The sequence below is a fragment of the Vavraia culicis genome (assembly GCF_000192795.1).
Source record: "Vavraia culicis subsp. floridensis unplaced genomic scaffold supercont1.48, whole genome shotgun sequence".
NCBI classification, from domain to species: domain Eukaryota; kingdom Fungi; phylum Microsporidia; family Pleistophoridae; genus Vavraia; species Vavraia culicis.
In genome coordinates this window covers 23,305-44,259 of record NW_007360651.1, presented here as the reverse complement: position 1 = coordinate 44,259, position 20,955 = coordinate 23,305, and the positions used below count along the sequence as shown (strand labels likewise).

Sequence of the window (20,955 nt, the reverse complement as noted above, 5' to 3'; positions counted from 1 at the left end):
ATTTGTGAGCAGGTAACCGCTTCGTAAGAAAAGCAATGATGCGTTTGTTTGTTACTAATCATCTCAGATACAACCGCACAGCCGAGGAGAACAATGTTCAACATTCGATTGAAGTGCCAGTCAGCGTGCAACACGCCACGTGCTCTGTACAAGCAATAAAATTCTTTTACATCCTTTGCTAGCAGTTGGAGAGCCTGTGCGGTGACTGCAATCATCAACTTTGTTGAACGGTACGGTAACTCTGTAAATGCTCTGCAGCGTTTTTAGTGCCATTCGAGCAGCGCAATTGTTCGGTTCTGCACTCTAAGCATAAAATGTGTGTGTTTGTGCTGAATTGTCCTCTAACCCTAACCGTGTTCCCATAATAAATGGGGCAACATATTCTTACCGTACAGTTCCGATGACCAGACCTAAGCAAAGCGACCCCTTCATGGAGTAACAGGGCACTTCGCACAGGGACAGCTTACTTTTTACGAAAAGTACGTTTACTTATCTCCTCATACAACGGTGCCTGAGCGGGTCTTTCTCGTCTGCTGGGACCGGCCGCAAAAGCGACCTTGGCCCCACAGCGACCTTGGCCCCAACAGCAATTCATTTCATGTGCTATGAAGAGATGGCAACTTCTAGAACGCTCCTAACCATTTCTTTGGTACAATAGCAGATAGGCATGACCACTCCCTTTCAGGAGAGGATACACGTCATGTATTCGATAAACACTTTCATCGTTTGCACCGTACCATTTGCTGTCCTTTTTAACTACCGCCACGAAATGTCCTGCATCAGCCCCTCCATAGTGCATTATAAATGACAGAAGGGTGTAGCACCGCGAATTGATCCGTATGTCTACATCGATGTCGGTCCCTGCCGTGTTCTTTTTCGTGACACGCCGTTCTGAATCAAAAATAGTGCGCTCAATGCGCAGTACGATGATCTGAGGACCGGAAGCACATCTCATGAGCGTGATATCAGCATTTGCTGGTTGGTAAACGTGTGTGCACCGTACAACCGTTAGTCCTCTCACGTCTTTCTCAAAACTATCGGACAAGGCAAGTTGAATGTTTACCGATGTTCCAGGTTCTACGTTTAACATGCAATTGCACTCGGTGTGCACCACTGCTGCAGGCCTGCCGCAAATGGCGCACACCGCGATTTCTTCCATGGCAAAAATGAACGGACACTCGACATGGATCGAGTGCAATTCGGCTGAGCCCCGTATTTCTTCCAGCAAATCCATCAAAAATTCTGCTGCATCGTGCTGTTCAACCGCAAAGACGTTGCCATAGGGACGCAGCTTCTCCGATACCTCACATAATGCGATGTACTGGTCCAAAATGTTTTTCTCGTTTTGTTCCATCAGTTCGCGGATTGTTCTGAGCAGTTCTATGCACCGGATGTGCCTTAGACAGTCCAGCATGATAAACTGCACGAAACTTGGGCTTGCGAACAGCATCTGAATCAAAGCATTGAAGAAGCAGTTTGAACGTGTGTTTGACAATCCTGTTGGTGCAGAATCATCGTTTTCTGCTGATACAGGGCCAGAACTCACCGTTGATACGCATCGAACTATTTCTGGAGAAGTGCTTTCCATGACCTTCGAAACTTTGCCAATCATCGCGGACCTTGCAGCACCTCGTATTCTTGAGTTATGCGTGTCCGCAGCAGGCACGCTTGTACGTGCATCTTGGTCCGTATGAGCAGCTATCTTTGGCGGTACGTTACCAATCAAATACCTGTTTTTCGTGGAATAACGGCGCCTGCATGTGCCAAGGCAGTCCTGCAACGCAGATGGTGTGCCATTTGCTGCTTGTGCGTGGTGCCAATTCAAAGCGCCAGCTCTGTTCTCCTTCAGTCCAAGATCACCGATTGGTTCGTGAGAAGAATCAACGCTGAAACCGCTCTGCTGTGGCAGATCAGGCACTTTCACATTCTCACATTCATATGTTCCGCATCGAGCACACGGAAACGCCATGCACCGCATATTTTGCGGCCGAGCTAAGGCCCTTTCGAATCTCTGTTGGATTGGATCGTAAGATGGCACGTTCATCACGATATCGTAGCAATCTGACCCTTCTACCTGGTCGTGATCAACTAACATATTTTCTTGTGCGTAGCGATCAGCTCTCCATTTCAAATCTGCCCAGCAACTGCATCCATCTTGATGAAAGATTCGATTGCCCACTTCTTCTTTGCTATCAAACACTTCTCTGCTGTTCACATCCGAACCGTCCGTACTCTGCAAACGCATCCCTGCACGATAAGCACCCAACTCTTCGTAGTTTGTGCTAGCAATTGCACCCATCACTGCCACACACCATAGCACAGATCTAACCATTCCATTACCGATCAATGCGTATTTATGCTTTAAATATTTTTAAAACGTCAAAATGCTAAATTAGGCTTATTTACTGCCAAAACAATCAATTTATGCATTTTCTGTAAATCATGGCTTGGAACAAAAAATAGCATTTTCAACATTTAAAACTATTCCAAACACCAACAGCTTTTCCTGCGCAGCACTACCTTGAGCTGCATATGTCTGCGTACAAAATGCGATTGGTAAATTTGATCGTTCATGCAGAACAGCGGTATAACTAAGCACTGCAGTTTGCACCGTTTTAGTTTGTTTATTTTGACCGCACGTAGAGTACGGTACGGCCATGCACACCGACACGTGCAAATGCAGGAATACGGCATGTCTGCGTAACATACGGTTAAGAAACACGTACTTTATGATTTGTACGTCTTGTAAATGCGTAGGTACGTGGTTGCCATACCTGTGCCTTAGTATGACCTAAGCTGCGGTACGCTTTGCGTATCAAACGTGCCATTCCTACGTTTTACAATTACTTTCCTCAATCATGCGTTACCTGCAGTTCTTTGTAAAATAATTTGATACGATCGTAGTGTTCTCAGCACAAATCCTTAATTTGCTACGATCGTAGTGTTCCCAACACAAATCCTTAATTTGCTACGATCTACCACGTTCTCAGCACAAATCCTTAATTTGCTACGATCGTAGCACGCACTACGTCAATCAACACCTGCCATGTTTGAATAAATCAGAGCGATAAATGAGTTTTACGCTTGACAGGAATTTGACAGCTCAACCGGACAAAAATACCTAGAAAAGCGTGAGTACCGTGCAGCAGCGGTCAAAATGAATTGATCACTGAGTGTTGATGCATTTGTTCGTTTATTTGCGATTTATTTTTTATAATTTTGTTCTCCTGGCGGTAACAGGATCTTTACCAGAACGCTTCCTGATTCGTACAAAGACCCACAAACAAACGTAAGTGAACCACAAATGCTCACATAATGGTGCCTTAGTGGCGAAAGGGTGTGTGCCGTACCAAACATGTTTTGACCTGAATTACCTTAGAAACGGGTAAAATTGAAAAAATTGTGCATACGATGCGGCATGACCAATGGCAGAGAACCTGGTGCGCATTTTTGTGATGAAAAGTGTTTGATGATGGCAGAACAGTTACGAATCGAAAGACCTTGGTGGTTCAGGATTAAGCAGAATGCTTAATTTCTGGTCAAATGCAGAGCACGAAATAGACCTGCTTAGCCAATGCTCCAAATTTTAGAACGGTCAAACCTAGTGTTGCCCTAATCTGCCATGTATCGGAATGTGGTACCATACTTTATCTGATGGTGGTACAGGCAGGTGCTACTTTACCAATTTCTTTTTTCCATGGCATTTACAATTCCGTAAATCGTTCTTACATTCCCGGTTTAAGGAGTAAAAATTTCTTTGCTGTTCATTTTACGTGTATTGATGGTGTGGCAGGGTACGTAGTACCACATGCATTCCTGTTCGTTTACTTGCGCAAATTTGATGTGACAGTGGATCGAAAGCGGATCACACCAAAGAATATTTGTTAGATCGCATGAGCACGGTAGGCTTGATCAGCAACAAGGGTTGACCTGACGTAGGGGCTAAACCACAGGAACGCACGATCGAGATGGCTCAAACCATGCCATTCAACCATAATCTACCGTTTAAATTTTGCTTATGCTCGGTACTAAAGAAGCTTTTACGCTCGCAGGCACATTTCCTATAAACTCGCGCATTTACCTCCTCAGAAAGGTACAAACGGACACAAATCGTTTTACACTCGTGTGCAGCCTTTTATACGTGAAATGTGTGAAGAGCATTTACGTATTTTGGACATGGAAAGCTCATTTTATGGTAGAACGGGTTTATTTGTTGTTCTTGGCTAGCTGCTGACCATCCTTTCGATCCACATCGGAAAACAAAACGAGTACACTACGAAAGAGACCACCAACCTGGCAAGTATGCAAAATGTCATGGAATGATACGGCCCTTCACCATCATCAATCCATTCAACAAACCACGAAGTAATGCTGCCCAGTTCGATGCCCATGACCCAGAGGAAAATATACAGGAAAACTACAAAATTCTTCTTGTACACCGGCATAAGTGGGCCAACAGCCATAGCAACCTTTCCAAGCGTGGAGTAGCACATGGGCATGTGGCACAACCACACGAACAAGAACAGCCTGCAGCATTTCTTTCTTTTGTAAACGATTTCCACCACCATTTTGTACTCGTTCGATAGCAGCGTGTAGTTGCTGTCATATAGCCCAGATATTTTCTCGTAGAGCGTGGGCAGGAACTTTTGTCGCTCGGTTGACGAAATTTCGAGCGGCAGTTTCTTCGCCTTGAGCAGCAGGAAAAGTTGGGCGGTGATCAGAAGGGCAAGGGCGCTACGAAACGGCAGGAACACGCCGAACAGATAGCCTAACATTTCAGAGTAGAACATCATGCACACGTTTTCTATCTGGCCAGCACTGAGGCACATCTGCAAAGAAGTGTTGTAGCATACCGTCATTACACCACCATAGACCATATAGGCTATCAGCCTGCTGTTCAACAGCCAACTAATCGCGTGTATGCCCGTTAAAATGACAAGCTTGTTCTTCTGGGCAATGGGGAGCATACAAAATGGCACGAACAGGAGCGAACAAAGGAAATACAGCGGCTTGATGGGATGTGCAGAGATATCGAGGGTAATGCTCAAAATAGGTATTGAGTAGACAACGAGCATGTGACGAAGAGCTATTGGTGTGCTCAAAGAAACAACGTTCATGTCTGGTGCCAAATTACTCGTTTTAAATTTTGCTTCATAACTGTTTCATATTAGTGATGCTTCGGAGACGGCTCATAAAAATTGTTAGAATAAATTAAAACATCAATTTTGCACGCTCATTCGTATGAAAATGCTACAATTCATTCGTAACGGTCGTGCCTGCAAAAAGGAGCGGTGACGAACAAAATCGCTCTAAAACATTTTTGGGCGGGAACACAAAGAAATCAAAGCTTCCATCGGGTTGATCAGCGGTGAAATCGTGAACGAGAAATGACGTACTGTGACTCAAAACAATCCTATTTTGATACGGGGTAGCGGCAATAAACACGTACATGTCCTTGAAACTACGAAGTACCGCATTTGGTAGAGACGCATCGTTTTAAAAGGACACAAACGAACAGAACTGATCGGACCAAACCTAAAGATAAAAAATACAACCGAGTTGCAAAATCAAACTCGATGGGCGGCAATTAACCGCGTGCAAACCTTCTATGGCACAGTTTTACTTTCACTCAGGAACACGCGTGAAAATGTGGTATGAACCCGCGTGCTCACGCATACCAAACCAGGTAATATTTACATCATGCATCGATCGGACAGCACAGCTCCACGGTTACATCTGTGCCTGTCTTTGTTAATTCACATTTTCTGCTATTTGTGGTGTTTGTTCTTGAACAGACTGAACAGCTGGCGTGGCATGAAAAAGTACACCATGCTTATTAGCGGGCCCACTATGCACAGCAGGAAGAACGGCCACAGCTTCTTCTCATCCTGAAACGGCACAGGAACGTTCATCCCCCACAGACCAGCAACCGTCTGCATGGGTAGGAAAATGAACGTGATTATCGTGAACCGCTTCATCACCTTGTTCATTTCGTTCCCCTCACGCGACTGCTCCATGTTGACAAGCGCAAGGAAAAGGTCCTGGCACCGCTCAAGCGACTTGCTGTTCTCCTTCATTTCCTTGTCCACCGAGAGGAAGTCCTGGTACGTGAAGTAGATGTGCTTGAGCACGCTCTTCCTCAGCTTCCTGCCATACTTGTTTATGATGCTGTTCAGGATGCTTATCTTCGGCTTGGTGGATGTCCGCAGGCTGAAGAGGCTGTTGGTGAGCAGGAAGTTCTCCTTCAGGACACTGCCGATCCTGTCCACCACAAAGTACGAGTTGTTCTGCATCGCGGTCACCTCAGGCACCATCAGCTCGAGCAGAAAGCGCACGTCCTGCAGGAACTCGAACAACGATGCTGAACAGCACCCACTCGGGATACACCGTTGTGTACTCGGAGATGAGATTGAGGAAGTTGAGGATGTCGCTGATGCTGTTCCACCGCGTGTCGTGCAGCGTGACGATGAAGTTGCGGAACAGCAGGATGTTGAAGTCGATGTCAACGCTTTTGATCTTCTCGTTGTCGTTGGTGTTCTGTGTTTCAGTCTCTGAGAACAGCCTTGTGCTGACGAACGTGTAGTTGTGGAAGAGTTCTACCTTTTCCTTCGTGTTCTTCTCCCGTATGTCGTTCAGCGTTATGTCGTGCACCTTGAAGTGCCGCCCGATGTCGATCAGGTCCTTCTCGGCGGGGTCGAAGATGCTCAGCCAGTAGCACCCCGATGCGCGCTCCTCAATCTCGCGGAAGGTGTCCGTCTGGAACATCCCGGTCTCCTTGCTGTAGAACAGGAACTTCGCCTGCTCGATGTCCTGGTACCGCTCGAAGTTGTAGAACTTGCTCGGCTGCCGTTCAGTGGCAAGGGACATTCCGCTGCTGCGCCCGGACGGTTTGTCGCTGTCGCCGTTCTCTTCTTCCCTGTTTCTCTCGTCTCTGTAGTTCCCTGTCTCGTATGACCTGACGAACTGCTCGCTCGTGTCTCTGCCCGCTCTGTGCGCTGCACTGACCGAAACCGTGCTTTCGTCCTCCCCGTGCCCATTGCCCGACATGCCTGCGCCATCGGTATTTGTGTATGCTGCCGTGCCGTTCTGTGCACGGGCATCCGCCATCATTTCGTACTCGTCCATTCTCTCGTTGTTCTCGTCCTCGTTCACCACGTTCAGCATTTGTCTGTAGATGCGCTGGTTTTCTCGGCCCTTCTTCATCCTCCTGTAAATCGTTATGATCTCTGCGATGTTCCGCGAATTTGACGCCATGATGGGCATCTCCTTTTTTCGTTTTATTACGCCGACTGGCTGACCCAATAAGACATGCGGGCGCAGACGCTGCCCGTGTTTTGCTGTGTACCGTGCTGGCAGTGCAGATTTGCATGTGTGCTTGCTCTGCTCGTCCACAGCCCTGCTTGTACTATTTCCTCTTCAACCCTGCGATCTGTGCGCTGATATAACCGCCGATGCAGTGCATTTTTCGCCGTGATCAAAAGGCCGTATAGCTGCGGTAGATGCCCTCAACAGGTCAGGAAAGTGTTCTGCTATCGGTTCTGTGTGGAAGAAAAGGTGTGTTGTGATAGGTGAAAGTTAGTCACGGTCTTCGAGTAAATCCATTTCGCTAAAAAATGCTTTTTTGCAGGATGCAATGTTCATGCACGTGACGTATTTAATGGGAAGTGCAGAAAACGTTCTAGAACGAATGTGCAAAAAACGTATAAATGCATTGGCGGGCAAACAGCAGCGCAGTCACGAACACTGAAATGGTAGGCAGCAATACGAATATATCGCGTGTTCAACGAATACGACAGCTATCCAACCGGCACATCGCGGATCAGATGCGTGATTGGCCCTGGAAATGGAAAGGAGTCGCAGCAGCAGAATAAGCGTGGTAACAAATTGTTGTTACAAACCGAGCATCACCGGTAGCAGGAAATGAGCGAGATCACCGAGAGTCGCAGACACTTTGGATTGAGACAGCCTGCCAAGAACGTGCAGGATGGCGTGTATAATGCGTTGCACGGTGATCGGTAAGACATCCATTCGATGCGTGATATGTGCTGAAAAAATTTAATAGCGGTGATACGCTCGAGGCCGTGACCAGTCATTTCAGATCAAATGACGAATGGATTGGTGTGTTCAGTCCACCGCCGACCGTGTGAAACAGGGGTGTAAAACAGCCGCAGGCTTGCCGTGCCGGTTGCGGTGTGGCAAGGTGCGGATCGTTCCTGATTAATAGCTTTATTTACTTTTATCGCGCTCCAGCTCCTCCTCAATTCTCAGCAGCTGATTGTACTTCACCATCCTCTCGCCACGCGGTGCTCCGCTCTTGAAGAACTCAGCTGCCACGCCAACACTGAGGGCTGCGATGAACGGATCTTCGGTCTCACCGCTCCTGTGGCTCACCATCACCTTGAAATTGTTCTCCCTTGCAGCCTGCACTGCTTCGAGTGTTCCGCCGAGCGTGCCTATCTGGTTCGGCTTGATTAGCACCGCATTGCACAGCTTCTTTTCGGCTGCCTGCTTGATCATTTTGGAGTTGGTCACCAGAAGATCGTCGCCAAGGATGATCAGGCTGCTGCCGAACTCCGCAGTGAATTTCTTCCATGCTTCCACATCTGTCTCGGCAAAGGGATCTTCCATGAGGTAGATCTCGGGATACGTCTTCAGGAGTGTTCGGTAGTAGTCGATCAGTTCGTCGCCGCTGAGCTCCACATCCCTATCCTTTGTGCGCACCGTGTACTTGCCACCCGCAAAAAACGAGTTTGCCGCTGCGTCTATGGCTATCCTGAGACCCTCCTGTTTTGTCTTGTGCAGCACCTCTCTGATCAGATCGAGGCCATCCTCCAGTGTCCGTATAGGTGGCATAAAACCGCCCTCGTCTCCGAAACCTGTGTATATCCCACCGAACTTATCTCTGATCGTGTTCTTGAGCGCAGCATAGAAAACCGCTGCGCTCTCCAAATTCTTCTCAAACGTGTTCTTCTGAAAGCTGATCATAATTTCCTGGAATAGCAATTCGTTTCCTGAGTGGCTGCCGCCGTTGAGGATGTTGAAGTTTGGTACGGGCATGTGTGGCTCGTTCTTTGAAATCTTGGCGATGTGATCATGCACCCTGAGACCGTCGGTCCTTGCCTGCAGCTTGCAGAACGACAGGCTGAGCGGCAGCAGCGTGTTGGCGCCATAGGTTGAAAGGGTCGGTGTCTTGTCTGCGATATACAGTACCGAGTCGAACTCCATCTGCGTGCTTATCCGTGACTTGAAGATCAGCGGCACAATCTCTTCCTCGAACTTCTTGATCACACCTGTGACTGAGCGCCCGCCGTAGCTGTCCTTTTTGTCGGTGAGAACTGCCACTTCCTTGGCACCTGTTGAGTCGCCGCTCGGTGCGCTCGAACGGAACACTTCGTCCTGGTCCGACACGATGTCCACCTCGACTGTTGGGTAGCCGCGGCTCGAGAGTATCTGTCGCGGGCAAATTGCCTTGATCTTTTGTGTGTAATCCATGGGCTGCTGTATTTCAGGGATTTTGTTTATTCCGGTCGATTGATTGATGGCGGATCTGTTTGAAATTACTGATGGTCAGGATTAGAGGGGCACGAGCCACCGGCACCAGCCCACACATGCAGAGACTAAACGTGACACTCATCCTCGGTTTCTTCCGTTGTGAATGGGCGTGTACGACCGTGATGTGCAGATGTATCGATGTAGAACCGTGCTGCGTATGTTCAAATTGGCAGTTGCTGTCAGGTTGGCACGTCAAGCCACGCCTATCAGACTGAAAATGCAATTTTATATGCCGTCACAAACCGCCACGTAAACAAAATATATCACGAGCCAGCAGCTAATTAATTAATCACGTGACGTATTTTGAGCAGATACGTATTTGGTAGGTGATGCCCTGTTTCCATGGAGTGAACGGTGCTCGTATTTAGGAGTTACCTTACATTGCATGGTTGTTTACAACAGCCTTATTTATCATGGCCACTCCCTTTGATGCGATCACACCGTCACAACACAAAGAAGAGTTTCATTTCCACAGCGAGCAGGAACACAGCAGAGGATGTGAGCAACAGTCTGCACACGTTCCTGTGAATGCGCTGTGGAGAGACAAGCCACACGATTTTTGGTACGTGCAATCGAGATAACCTGTCACGTTTGGTGAGAATAGCAGAGGAGGTGCGGAGCACATTTCCTAGAAGGGCGTGTTATATGCTGACAGTGCCCTATTTTTTACGCTACACTGAGGTGTTTTCCCAATTTTGTTTTTGACTGAGTTAGCACGGTTTGTTTTCTTCTTGGAATACGGATACTTCACCAATACGATCACTGCCACAGTCTAGCATAGCCGAGAGCGTTCATCAAATACCATAGAGTATAAATTCTTTCCCTTGCGTTGATAAGCTTGTAGTAGTCTACACGGCTTGGCATCGGTTCTCATTCTATTGCTTGCCCTTAACGAACCCTACGGTTTCTCTGTGCAATGCAACTACCATACCTGTTAGCGCTACATAACGCAACCCTGTATTTTTTATGTAGTTGTTAAGCTGCAAGCCCATTGTTTATTTCTATTTTACACGTAAACCAAGCAGCAAAGCGAGTATGTACGATAAAACACGACAAGTTCGAGTAATTTGATCATCATAGAGCACCGCTATGCCACCAAGTCGTAGTATACCGCTCACAGAGAAGTGCAACGTACCACCAGCAATACAAGCGATGTTTACAATATGCTCAATTATTTTCGTAAATAAACCGCTATCAACTCTAAATTTAATCCATACCTTCCTCTTTCCGTATTCTTATTGTCTGGTCAAACACTAAATCTCATTTTTATCATCCTGCACGCTAATACCTTCTATTCACCAAACAAAATGGCAGAGAACTGCCATTTTCATTTATTTACGTTATTTCGTTTGCTTTGCAGCGTGCTGATCATTGCCTACCAATTCTTCACAAGGAATTGATAAAAGATGACGAATCAAAAAGAAAGCATTGAACCTACAAGGGGAGATGAATTGCAAGGAATGTGCACCGATTAACAGCCTTTTAGAGATAAGAACGAGAATAAAGGTGATAAGGTATGACAGGTGGTGTATAAGACATATTTGCTCTGTCAATCAAGCAGTTAGTACTGTATAAGGAGCAATTTCTTTATTCTATCATTTTTACCGTTTGTTCTTATTATTTCCCAACATATCGTGCACACCACGTATATTCCTTTGCTCATCATACCACACCATGCTGAACGAATGCTGAACCAATGCTGGACCAATGCCGGACCAATACCAAATCATTTAACAATCACAACCACCCCAACCAACAAAACACGCTCACCAGCACCCGGCACACAAAAAATTAAAATTTTTAATTCCACCCTTTCATGATCATAATCGATCTCCTAAACAAATACGATCACACTCTGCCTCACCACACACTAAAAGAGAACGTAAAATACATCATAGACAACAGAAAAGACGTTCTGTACCCGTACATTTACATCAATCTGCTGGAGTACAGGAGGTTGTATGGATCTGAGGAGTATATGCGAATGGTTGGAGATGTACGGCAGTTTGAGTGTAAGTGTGAGATTGGAGTGCGGATTGTTGAGGTGGTGGGCGATCTTGTCGGTGGGAGGGGATGGGACAATGTTGAGATGAGGATGCTTACACGGTTTGGTGGGTGGGGTGGTGTAAATGGAGAGACAAGGAATGGAGAGACAAGGAGTGGAGAGGCAGGGAGTGGAGAGACAAGGAGTGGAGAGACAAGGAGTGGAGAGGCAAGGAGTGGAGAGACAAGGAGTGGAGAGGCAAGGAGTGGAGAGGCAAGGAATGGAGAGACAAGGAATGGAGAGGCAAGGAATGGAGAGGCAAGGAATGGAGAGGCAAGGAATGGAGAGGCAAGGAGTGGAGAGGCAAGGAGTGGAGAGAAAGAAGTGCAATGTGATGGAACAGCATACGATGGCAATCGCGTGATGTGTGAAGAAACGCTGCGCTGTGATGGAGCAAAAGACGAATTAAAAGGTGAGGAAGTAAAACATGCGGTGTTTGATGAGGTGCACCAACCAAGCGATAGCAACGCAGCACTCCATGCAGTAGAAAGTAAAGCACTCCATGAAACGAAGCACAACAGCAATGCCGAGCAAAAGCAGCACACCGAGGAGAAAATCAACGTGCAGACCAGCGATACATACGAACACATTCTCACAGACGTGCTCCTCTCCCTTCCACCGCTTATCAAGCCATTGATACACCACATTCCCAAAAGATCGGTAGAAATTTTGATTCATCTGGGCATGCGCACCAAGTACGACGTGTTTGAGGATTTGATCGATTTTTTTAAGAACAGGGATGATTTTATGCTTGAGCTTGAGTATGTGAGAGCGAAGGTGCTGTATGAGATGGGCGTGAGGAACTGTGCGAGGAAGTGTGCGATGGGACAGATTGTGTTTAATGAGCGGGAGGGGGTAGATGAGGATGATGTGTGTGGGTGTGTTGTGGGGAGGAGATGGGAAGAGAGTGGGACAAGGGATGGTGAAGAGAAGGCACGTTTTGTTGCACGGGATGGTAGTGAGGAACGTAATGATGGGGGGCACACCCTGGCACAAGACCGTATTAATGGCGGTGAGGACGGGAACAGTGATATGAATGGGGGTGCTGATAGGAACGGTACGAATAGGTGCACTAGCCCTGATCATGCCACTAACCCTACAAACATCACCGTACCTGGTAAAACGTGCGCTAGCAAATGCCTGTCCGCAGATCCTTCCTACGAATGCTCGTCTATCACCACACATACAACACGCCCCACCAGCAACTTCCTCTACAAAACAGCATGCAAGGAATGTGCGCTGTACCAGAGCACACAAAACTTCCTCAAACTGCTCAAAAACTTTGAGGACCCTGACAATATGCCTTTCCTCATAGACAAGGCTGCATCGTACCTATCGTACTTTTACGACCGGTCCCTGCTGCATCTCTTCATACAAACGCTCACCACAACCGATCTAACCGTGCACTGCCTGTCGTACCTGCCCAGGATATACAACCGAGCGTATGACGGCGAGGTGTGTGCCCTGCTCGAGAAGTACATGAACAGAATGAATGTTGATGATTTTTGCGAGGTGCTGAACGTTTTGGATGCGGTACCACGGTCGGTTTACCGGTTCTACGTGTGCAACGCGGATGTGAGAGGATATTGCAGGGTGCTGAGGGAGTACCGGTGTATGGAGATGGTGGACGTGTTGGTGAGCATGGTGGAGGGAAGGAACGAGGGGGTGAGGATCGGTGTGGCCAAGAGGATACGGCGTATATGCGCGCTGCTGACCGGTGATGATGCGTATTTGCTCGGAGGTACGGGGGTCGGTAGTTGTGAGGTAAGTAATTGCGGTATGGAGAGGAGCACGGCAGGTGGGGTAGAACCGGTAAATGTGGCAGATGATGGCAATGTTAACGGCACAAATACGGCAAATAGCACAAATCAAAAGGGTAACGAGCAGAGCGGCGCACACCCCTGTGATGCACACCCCTGTGATACACACGACACGGTGATAAACAAGGAAGAGAGCAAAATTGATTTTAAGGAACTAACGATGGACCTGTCCCTCATAAAAGACAAAAACACCAAAACACGTGATGGTACGGACGTGCACCAGGCACTAAAACACGTTATCTACCTGCTCAGCAAGGATGATAACAAAGTGCGTGTGCACCTCGTGCACAACATAACGGTGCTGAGCACCTTTGGTGAGGAGTACGTGCACGAGGTGCTTGCAAACCTTCTTAGAAATATGGACGATAAGAACTGGCGGTACAGGGTTGCGTTGATTGATGGGCTGCGGTTGATTGGGGATGCTGCACGGTATGCACCGTATTTTGAGGATGATGATGTTTATTTTGTGAGGAAGTACTTTGGGATGGTGGTTAGGAACGGGTGATGGTGTTTTGAATGTAACAAAGCATAAATGGTGATTAGAATATTTTATGATACGAGGAGGGTTAGAAGAGGGTGAGGGGGAGAGAATAAGGAGAGGATGAGGGGGAGAGAAGAGAGGGAGAGAAGAGGGGGAGAATAAGGAGAGAATACATATGGGAATAAGGAGAGGATGAGGGGGAGAATAAAATAGAGTAAATAGCAAATCATAATGTAAACGAAAAAAACTAAAAATAAGAACTTTTAATTGGCAGGTCTTATTTACTTTTCCTATTTAACGCATTCTCCTTGCATAAATAAATACGGGACTGCTAATTCTTAGCAACCGTTCAAAAGCACCTCATTCAATCAATCCTGATGGTTTTTGCGGAGCTGCTCCAAGCTATGCGAGTTACACCAAACATGGAAATACTCTACGCACGCCATTCAATCCATTCTGCTCAGTTCTGTTCACCGCTACTCGTGGTAAACCTCACGCACAAAGTTACCAAAATCAAAATGCGTTACACCAAGGACCTCGCACCGCCTCAGTTCCTCTACCTCCCCCTCAACAAGCACGCCCTTTCCCTGGTAGTACGCGATCAGCTCCTTCCACATTTTGTTCTTGCAGAACGTGCCGGGATTGCCCACAATAAACAGACCGTGCTTCGCACGCGTCAGCGCAACACACATGCGCCGTCTATCGCTCACAAACCCGATATCATTTATGCTGTTGCTACGCACCAGCGATATGATGATGAACGCCTTCTCACGGCCCTGGAACGCATCAACATTGGCCACCTCACATGCGGTGAGCCGTGACAGCAGCACGCGCTGCCCCTCGTACGGCGTGATTATGCCCACCTCCGTCTCACGGACACCGTTCATCTTGAGGTGCCGTATGATCGCAAGGCACTGCTGTGCCTCTGCCTTGTTCAGGTACGACGTGCCCGATATGAACAGCTCCTCACGACCACGGCTCACGTAGAAGAACGTGGGCATGGGCAGGTTGAACCATGCGGTGATGCCCGTTCCGTACCGCGCATGCGCACCGTGCGTGTAGTGTGCGCTCACGAGCGCACCATCGTAGAACGTGTTGCTCACCCACTCACACAGCACCGGATGCATCCGGTACTGCACGGTGAGCAGGTACGGCACCACGCCCAGCCGTATCAGCCGCTCGAACAGGCTCACGCGCAGACCGGCATTGGCAGCCTTCTTGTTCAAAATCGTTGGTCCTAGCTGCTTGTGATCACCGACCAGTATGAGCTTTCTGCACGAGTAGATCAGTGGCACGAGTGTTAGCGGCTCTGTTGCCTGCACAGCCTCGTCAATGAGAACGTAAGGAAATTTGAAGCGTTTGAACAGCTCCTGGCCCGCTGTCACACACGTACACGTTATGACACGGGCATCCTTTACGAATGAGTACCTGAGGTAGTCCCTGAGACGGTCCTTGCCCGTTGTTTTTTTGTTCTTCACGTTCATGCGTTGCATAAGCTTAGACAGTTTTTCTGAATCGATCGTTTGTTTTGCGCTGTGGCCGTGATTGGGCGAGTTACTGAGAGTTTCTTCGTTTTTGTCCCCGTCACGCTTTTTGTCCCTGTCGTACTCCCTGTCACGCTTTTTGTCCCTGTCGTACTCCCCGTCACGCTTTTTGTCCCTGTCGTACTCCCTGTCACTTCCCCTATTCCTGTCGTACTCCACGTCATACTCCCCACCCTCCACACAATCCCCCCTTCCCTTCGCATCAGCAATACGTTCAATCTCCCTGTTCACCTTCTTATGCAGCGTAATATCATCAAGATCGCTCACCAATCCCTCCCTGTTCCTGCTCACTATCCTAAGCACATCAATGCCACATTTCAATATTCTCCTTGTCAGGTTGTCTACCGCTATGTTTGACGGCGCCACGACCAATATCTTGCCCTTCTTGTGCTTGAGCAGGTTGTACACAATCGCTGCCGTAGTGATCGTTTTGCCGGTTCCTGGCGGTCCCTGCACGAGCGTGAGGTGGTTGTTGAGCGCAGCATCGATCGCGATCTTCTGGCACTCATTCAGCGGTGGCATGCGGTCAGGCACAACTATCTCATGCATGTGCGCGCTCTTCCTCTTCTTGACCTTTCCCTTCCAGATCAGCTGCGTTATTCTGTGCGCGCACTTCTTCTTCAAACTCGTAAGTGCACGTTTCATACGTTGGTACCCCACGTTGCGCCACGGGAACTCCATCCGGTACTCCCCGTCCGGATACTTCACATCGGTGTTCACGATCTCTGCGATGTTCTCCTCAGTGTAAATCGTGTCGTTGCAGATGAACCCTTTGAGCGTGCTCGTGTGCACAAATATCTTCACCTCATCACCGATGTTTATACGTGCACACATTTCGTCGCGGCAGAACGAGAAGTGCGCAAATATGCGGTCGTTCTTGTGCTCGAACCGGACAAATATTTTTTCGCGTGTGAGCCGCTCTTTGTTGTGCTTCTCCTGCTCGCACTCTGCTGTGATCAGCGATGTAAATATTGAAATATACTCTTGGTTGGTGTACTTCAGCTGCACGCGCGGTAACGCGCACTCCTTGTTCTCGGTGTCATCGCTGTGGCCGTCCCTGGTGATGCTGCTGCGGGCCTTTTTCTGCGTTTTTTCGTCGTTGCCGTCCTCAACAGCGGTGGTCTTTTCCTTCATTTCCTCGCCATTCTTTGCACTCGCTCCGCTATCATTTTTGCTCCTCGCTCCCTCATCCCTACCGCTACATACCCACGGCACCAAAGCCTTCCCATCAACAACAGGCTCACCGTCCCCACAACACCCGCAAACAATCATTCCATCAACTCCCCTCAACATAAAGACATCGCTCTGCCCACACAACTCACACACAATCAATCGATCAATTAATATGCGCTTGTGACCGTTCTTCTTGAGATGAAAGATGATGTGTGATATTGTGGTGCCCTTGAACGTGTTGCAGAAGCTTTGGTGACAGTCTGCACAGGTTATAAGGTGAGAGTGTGCTTCACAGTATGAACATGGCATGGGGGGTAAAAACGGGAATTAACAAAATTGTGAGCGGTGAGTAACGAGGTGGAGAATGAGGTGGAGAATGAGGTGGAGAATGAAGAGGAAAATGAAGAGGAAAATGAGGTGGAAAATGAGGTGGAAAATGAAGAGGAAAATGAGGTGGAAAATGAAGAGGAAAATGAGGTGGAAAATGAAGAGGAAATGAAGAGGAAAATGAAGAGGAAAATGAAGAGGAAAATGAGGTGGAGAATGAGGTGGAAAATGAAGAGGAAAATGAAGAGGAAAATGAAGAGGAAAATGAGGTGGAGAATGAGGTGGAGAATAAAATATTCAAACAGCACATGTGTAAAAGTAGAATAAGCCGGTACGGTGCAAGGTACAGTGACATGAACAGAAAAACAAATTTGTTTCATAGCAACGAAGACGTAAAAAATAGGAATTGCACTAGAACGGTAGAATTAAGCACTTGGACAGCACTTCTCAATAAATTGTGGTAAAAGGCTCGTGAACAACGGTTAAGGCGGTATAAGGGCATTTTCTTACGTGCCGTTGAGAGCCGTTTAGTACCGAATTAAAAAATTTTATAAATTTAGCAAATATGGAACAGAAGAATGAGATTGAACAGGGGGGTGTACGAAACGGTGAGATGTGTTAATTGGCAGATAACAGGAGCAGTACCAATTAAATCAGCAGCACGATTGTTTGCAGAGGGCCATTCCTCACGTTTACGTATTACAATGTAAGAAATAGCACGGCGAACAAGATATGACGTGCACGGTTGGTATGAGGTATTGTTTTGAAGTTTGTACAAGCATACGCTTTGTACGTGTTCCGTGCTTATTTTACCTTGTGAGTGCTGCAAATCGTATCGCACCTTTTTTAAGTCCTTCAAACGCGGTACTTCTGAGCGCTTCCCGTTTTCTCACACCGAAGTAACCGCTAAAACAGCGATACGTGCTAAGAACACGGTTTAAAAGCTGAGAACGAACAGCGTACCGAGCAGTGAGCGTATCTTTACGGTGTGGCGTGTGAATGAAGGCTACATTTGGTAACACCGCGTATGGCAGCAACGTGTAGTTGAAGCAAAGGTGAATTTATTTCCATTTTATGGCAATAACGCACTGTTCCGGTGTTGATTGGATGTAATGCCCATCATTGACGTGGTACGTACCGCAATACGTGACAACTTGTCATTGATGGTATACCGCGCAGTGAAGGCGCTCTCGTATGAACGAGTCGTTGTGAAATGGTGCTCTCGTACGAGCGATTCGTTGTGAAATGGTGCTTTCGTATGAACGAGTCGTTCAGCTGTGAGAGCGCGTTCGTATGAATTGGTATGAATGCTCCGTTTTAAAGGAGAATGACACGGTTAAGATGTAAAGCGTGTTGATGTGATCAATGACGGGTAATTGTAAGGATACGTACCAATTACCATTATTTGTTCTTGGCACGTGTTTAGTTATCATTATTTGTTGAGCAATTCGTGTTTAATTTCTTAACTCATCTCATTAATTTTACCTCACTAATTACTTACCTCATTCACCACTTCTTAATTACCTTCTAAATTAGATCCTTTCCTATTTCTTTTGTTGTGACAGCACGTCTAATACACACGTTATGCCCGTGCAATACGCACCCTACCATTCACTTGCCCGATTGATTCTTCTCTTTGATGTCCCTCTAAGGTATTTTTGCCCCTTTGCCACAAAAACACCACTACGTTTAACACGTTCACCCCCCATGCACAGCACCCTTCCCTACCACAAACACTTCACTCCCACTCATACCGATCCATGTCATTTCAAATGCAGACCGTGCCGAATTAAACTATCAACCACGTACCATTCCTTACTTCGCAGCCCTTCCTTTTCCCCATGCTCCAATCATTCTCAGCTTTTTGCAATAAAAAAGATTTTATTACCCAATCATTCACACACAGCTAACATCAAAAGGAGTGCCTCTATAAAAACAAGTGCTTCCATCCCAAACCATGCCCGCATCATTCAAAGTAACGTACAACAAGATACTGTTCATAGTGGTGTGTATAATCGACTGTGTGTTCCTATACATGACATACCACAGCAATCTATTCCTATGGTACATCTTTGTTCCCGTATCGATTCCCATCATGGCATTTTTCAAGTATTACCATTTCTTGGTGTGCTACAAGACCATCAACAGGAAAAACGTTAACTATGCACTCATGTCGATCGGTGTAAGCCTGTTGTACAAGCTGTGCTATTTTGGACTACTGTTTTTGGCTGGCAGACTGTTTAGTATGTTGATTATGGGAGCTGTAGGTTTTGTAGATTTTGTTATTAACATGTACTTCGCAGCAAATATCTATTTTATGAAGAGCTTGCTGTACTTTGATGTGAATATACCGGTCGATGGTTATGGAATAGACGAGAAGGTGAATCAGTTTGGAAATGCTATACCTGGTCTGTAGGTGATAGTGTAAATAAGGTAGTTGCAATGGATTTTGGCAGAGGAGTATACGGTAACGGGTTTTATTGATGAGAGGTAAATAAAGGAAGTGATAGGGTGATGGTAAGCCATGAATCAGAACAGTAACTACGATCGTTCCTTACAGACCAAAAAAGTGTGATGTTCAGATATTGTGGTATGAGAAGGTAAAATAACGAGTCGTGGCCAAGAAAACTGGTCTATATCTACCAAGCTACGGAAATACGATCATTAAACAACAATCATGGCTCATAAATGAAGTGTAAATTACGAATTTTTATTTGAACAAATCTGTTCAATCATCATTCCAGTGCCACAACACACAGACAATCCCTTCTAAATTCTCTTTTTACCAGGTGTAATGCACGGGATACGTTGCTCACATACCGTATCGAATTACTAGCTCATCTCTCATGTGTTATAGCTATTCAGACTACTTTTAAACAACGACATACCTTGGTGTTGCACAGGATAGGGAATATAAAATGAATATGCCTGTCGATAATGCGATCTTTAAGTGCATTTGGAGTTGCTGGTATTCTATTCGATGATTTAGTTGAAGTATAAAAATATTTTAATCTTTTTGGGTAGTGTCTTGATCACGCTGCAGCGATACAAATTCAGCAATTCTTAAATAAATTCAATTTACTCAATACCGTTGCTGAATGAGACTGATTTATTAGTTGGTTGCATGGTAGTACCATTTCTAAAACTATCCTTCTATGCTGTTGTTCTTATCTTTTAAGAAATGATTTTTTGACGTGTAGAATGCTGATTTAGTCCAATTTATCGGTAAAATACACCACAATTTACATTCTACAGAACAGTAATGTACGCATATACTAAAACACACAGAGTAGTACTTTTACATCGTTTATGACAGCATTTCAAGTGTCAATAGACATACCATATCTCGCATTACTGTCATGTCTATCAATAAATTAGAACTATTTAATGTTCAGCAGCGTGCCATCCCATGGATTGTCTTTGGATTGTCTTCATTCTTTCTTTGATCAGGGCATCTCAAGGTGGTGCACGAGACTTAGCAAATATGGCGAATGCATATGGTGAGAATAGCAGAGTAGATGGTGGGAATGATTATGTGTGGAGTACACATCATAACACACCAATAATGGGTAACAATAGTGCGTATGAAAGAATTCAAAAATAAGCATAACAATATGTTAGCAAACAAAATGAAACATAATAAGATAAATCATGCATTGTTATCTTTTGAAGATGCTTTTAGAGATTACAACTCTAATGAAGTAGAACAAATGCTTGGAAAATCACAAAATAACGAATCACTAAGATTGTACTTCATCGGCCTAAAAAATGAACTGTTGGAACTTTCAAGAACATTTTGTAATTCGCATATTTTAGTGTCAAAACAAGCAATTCGAAAAGAAAAGAAACACGAAATAACACAGTTTAGTGCGGAATGCGAGAAAATTATGAAAGAACAGCCAAGGTGCTATTACGTACAGAAGATGGAAGAGATGCTGCATGAAATACTTCAAATGAGCATTAAAACGGGTAAGTACGCATTTATACATGATCTTATGTGTGTATTCATTCATC

At 46.2% G+C, this 20,955-nt stretch overlaps 9 protein-coding genes across 9 annotated transcripts; 4 read left to right on the top strand and 5 right to left on the bottom strand.

The window, feature by feature from the left end:
- Positions 1 to 175: 175 nt before the first annotated feature.
- Positions 176 to 2,332, bottom strand: VCUG_02209 (uncharacterized protein; the record flags this gene model as incomplete). Its single annotated transcript, XM_008077030.1, has 1 exon — positions 176 to 2,332. One exon carries the CDS (start codon positions 2,330 to 2,332, stop codon positions 635 to 637), a length of 1,698 nt encoding a protein of 565 aa, XP_008075221.1. The 3' UTR covers positions 176 to 634.
- Positions 2,333 to 3,714: 1,382 nt separating this feature from the next.
- Positions 3,715 to 5,251, bottom strand: VCUG_02208 (uncharacterized protein). Its single transcript, XM_008077029.1, has one exon. The coding sequence runs from the start codon at positions 5,115 to 5,117 to the stop codon at positions 4,224 to 4,226; it is 894 nt and encodes a 297-aa protein (XP_008075220.1). The 5' UTR covers positions 5,118 to 5,251; the 3' UTR covers positions 3,715 to 4,223.
- Positions 5,252 to 5,768: 517 nt separating this feature from the next.
- Positions 5,769 to 7,254, bottom strand: VCUG_02206 (uncharacterized protein; the record flags this gene model as incomplete). Its single annotated transcript, XM_008077028.1, has 1 exon — positions 5,769 to 7,254. One exon carries the CDS (start codon positions 7,252 to 7,254, stop codon positions 6,304 to 6,306), a length of 951 nt encoding a protein of 316 aa, XP_008075219.1. The 3' UTR covers positions 5,769 to 6,303.
- Positions 7,255 to 8,166: 912 nt separating this feature from the next.
- On the bottom strand, positions 8,167 to 9,962 carry VCUG_02205 (phosphopyruvate hydratase). Its single transcript, XM_008077027.1, has one exon. The coding sequence runs from the start codon at positions 9,490 to 9,492 to the stop codon at positions 8,227 to 8,229; it is 1,266 nt and encodes a 421-aa protein (XP_008075218.1). The 5' UTR covers positions 9,493 to 9,962; the 3' UTR covers positions 8,167 to 8,226.
- Positions 9,963 to 11,368: 1,406 nt separating this feature from the next.
- On the top strand, positions 11,369 to 14,075 carry VCUG_02204 (uncharacterized protein; the record flags this gene model as incomplete). Its single annotated transcript, XM_008077026.1, has 1 exon — positions 11,369 to 14,075. One exon carries the CDS (start codon positions 11,369 to 11,371, stop codon positions 13,919 to 13,921), a length of 2,553 nt encoding a protein of 850 aa, XP_008075217.1. The 3' UTR covers positions 13,922 to 14,075.
- Positions 14,076 to 14,373: 298 nt separating this feature from the next.
- Positions 14,374 to 16,923, bottom strand: VCUG_02203 (uncharacterized protein; the record flags this gene model as incomplete). The annotated part of the gene is made up of 1 exon (XM_008077025.1): positions 14,374 to 16,923. One exon carries the CDS (start codon positions 16,921 to 16,923, stop codon positions 14,374 to 14,376), a length of 2,550 nt encoding a protein of 849 aa, XP_008075216.1.
- A 36-nt stretch (positions 16,924 to 16,959) lies between these two features.
- Positions 16,960 to 17,268, top strand: VCUG_02202 (uncharacterized protein; the record flags this gene model as incomplete). The annotated part of the gene is made up of 1 exon (XM_008077024.1): positions 16,960 to 17,268. A coding segment is annotated over one exon (309 nt), but the record flags the coding sequence as incomplete, so codon positions are not given.
- Positions 17,269 to 18,576: 1,308 nt separating this feature from the next.
- VCUG_02201 (uncharacterized protein) lies at positions 18,577 to 19,490 on the top strand. The gene has a single exon (XM_008077023.1). It carries the CDS (start codon positions 18,899 to 18,901, stop codon positions 19,355 to 19,357), a length of 459 nt encoding a protein of 152 aa, XP_008075214.1. The 5' UTR covers positions 18,577 to 18,898; the 3' UTR covers positions 19,358 to 19,490.
- A 1,035-nt stretch (positions 19,491 to 20,525) lies between these two features.
- Positions 20,526 to 20,954, top strand: VCUG_02200 (uncharacterized protein; the record flags this gene model as incomplete). The annotated part of the gene is made up of 1 exon (XM_008077022.1): positions 20,526 to 20,954. A coding segment is annotated over one exon (429 nt), but the record flags the coding sequence as incomplete, so codon positions are not given.
- Position 20,955: the final 1 nt, after the last annotated feature.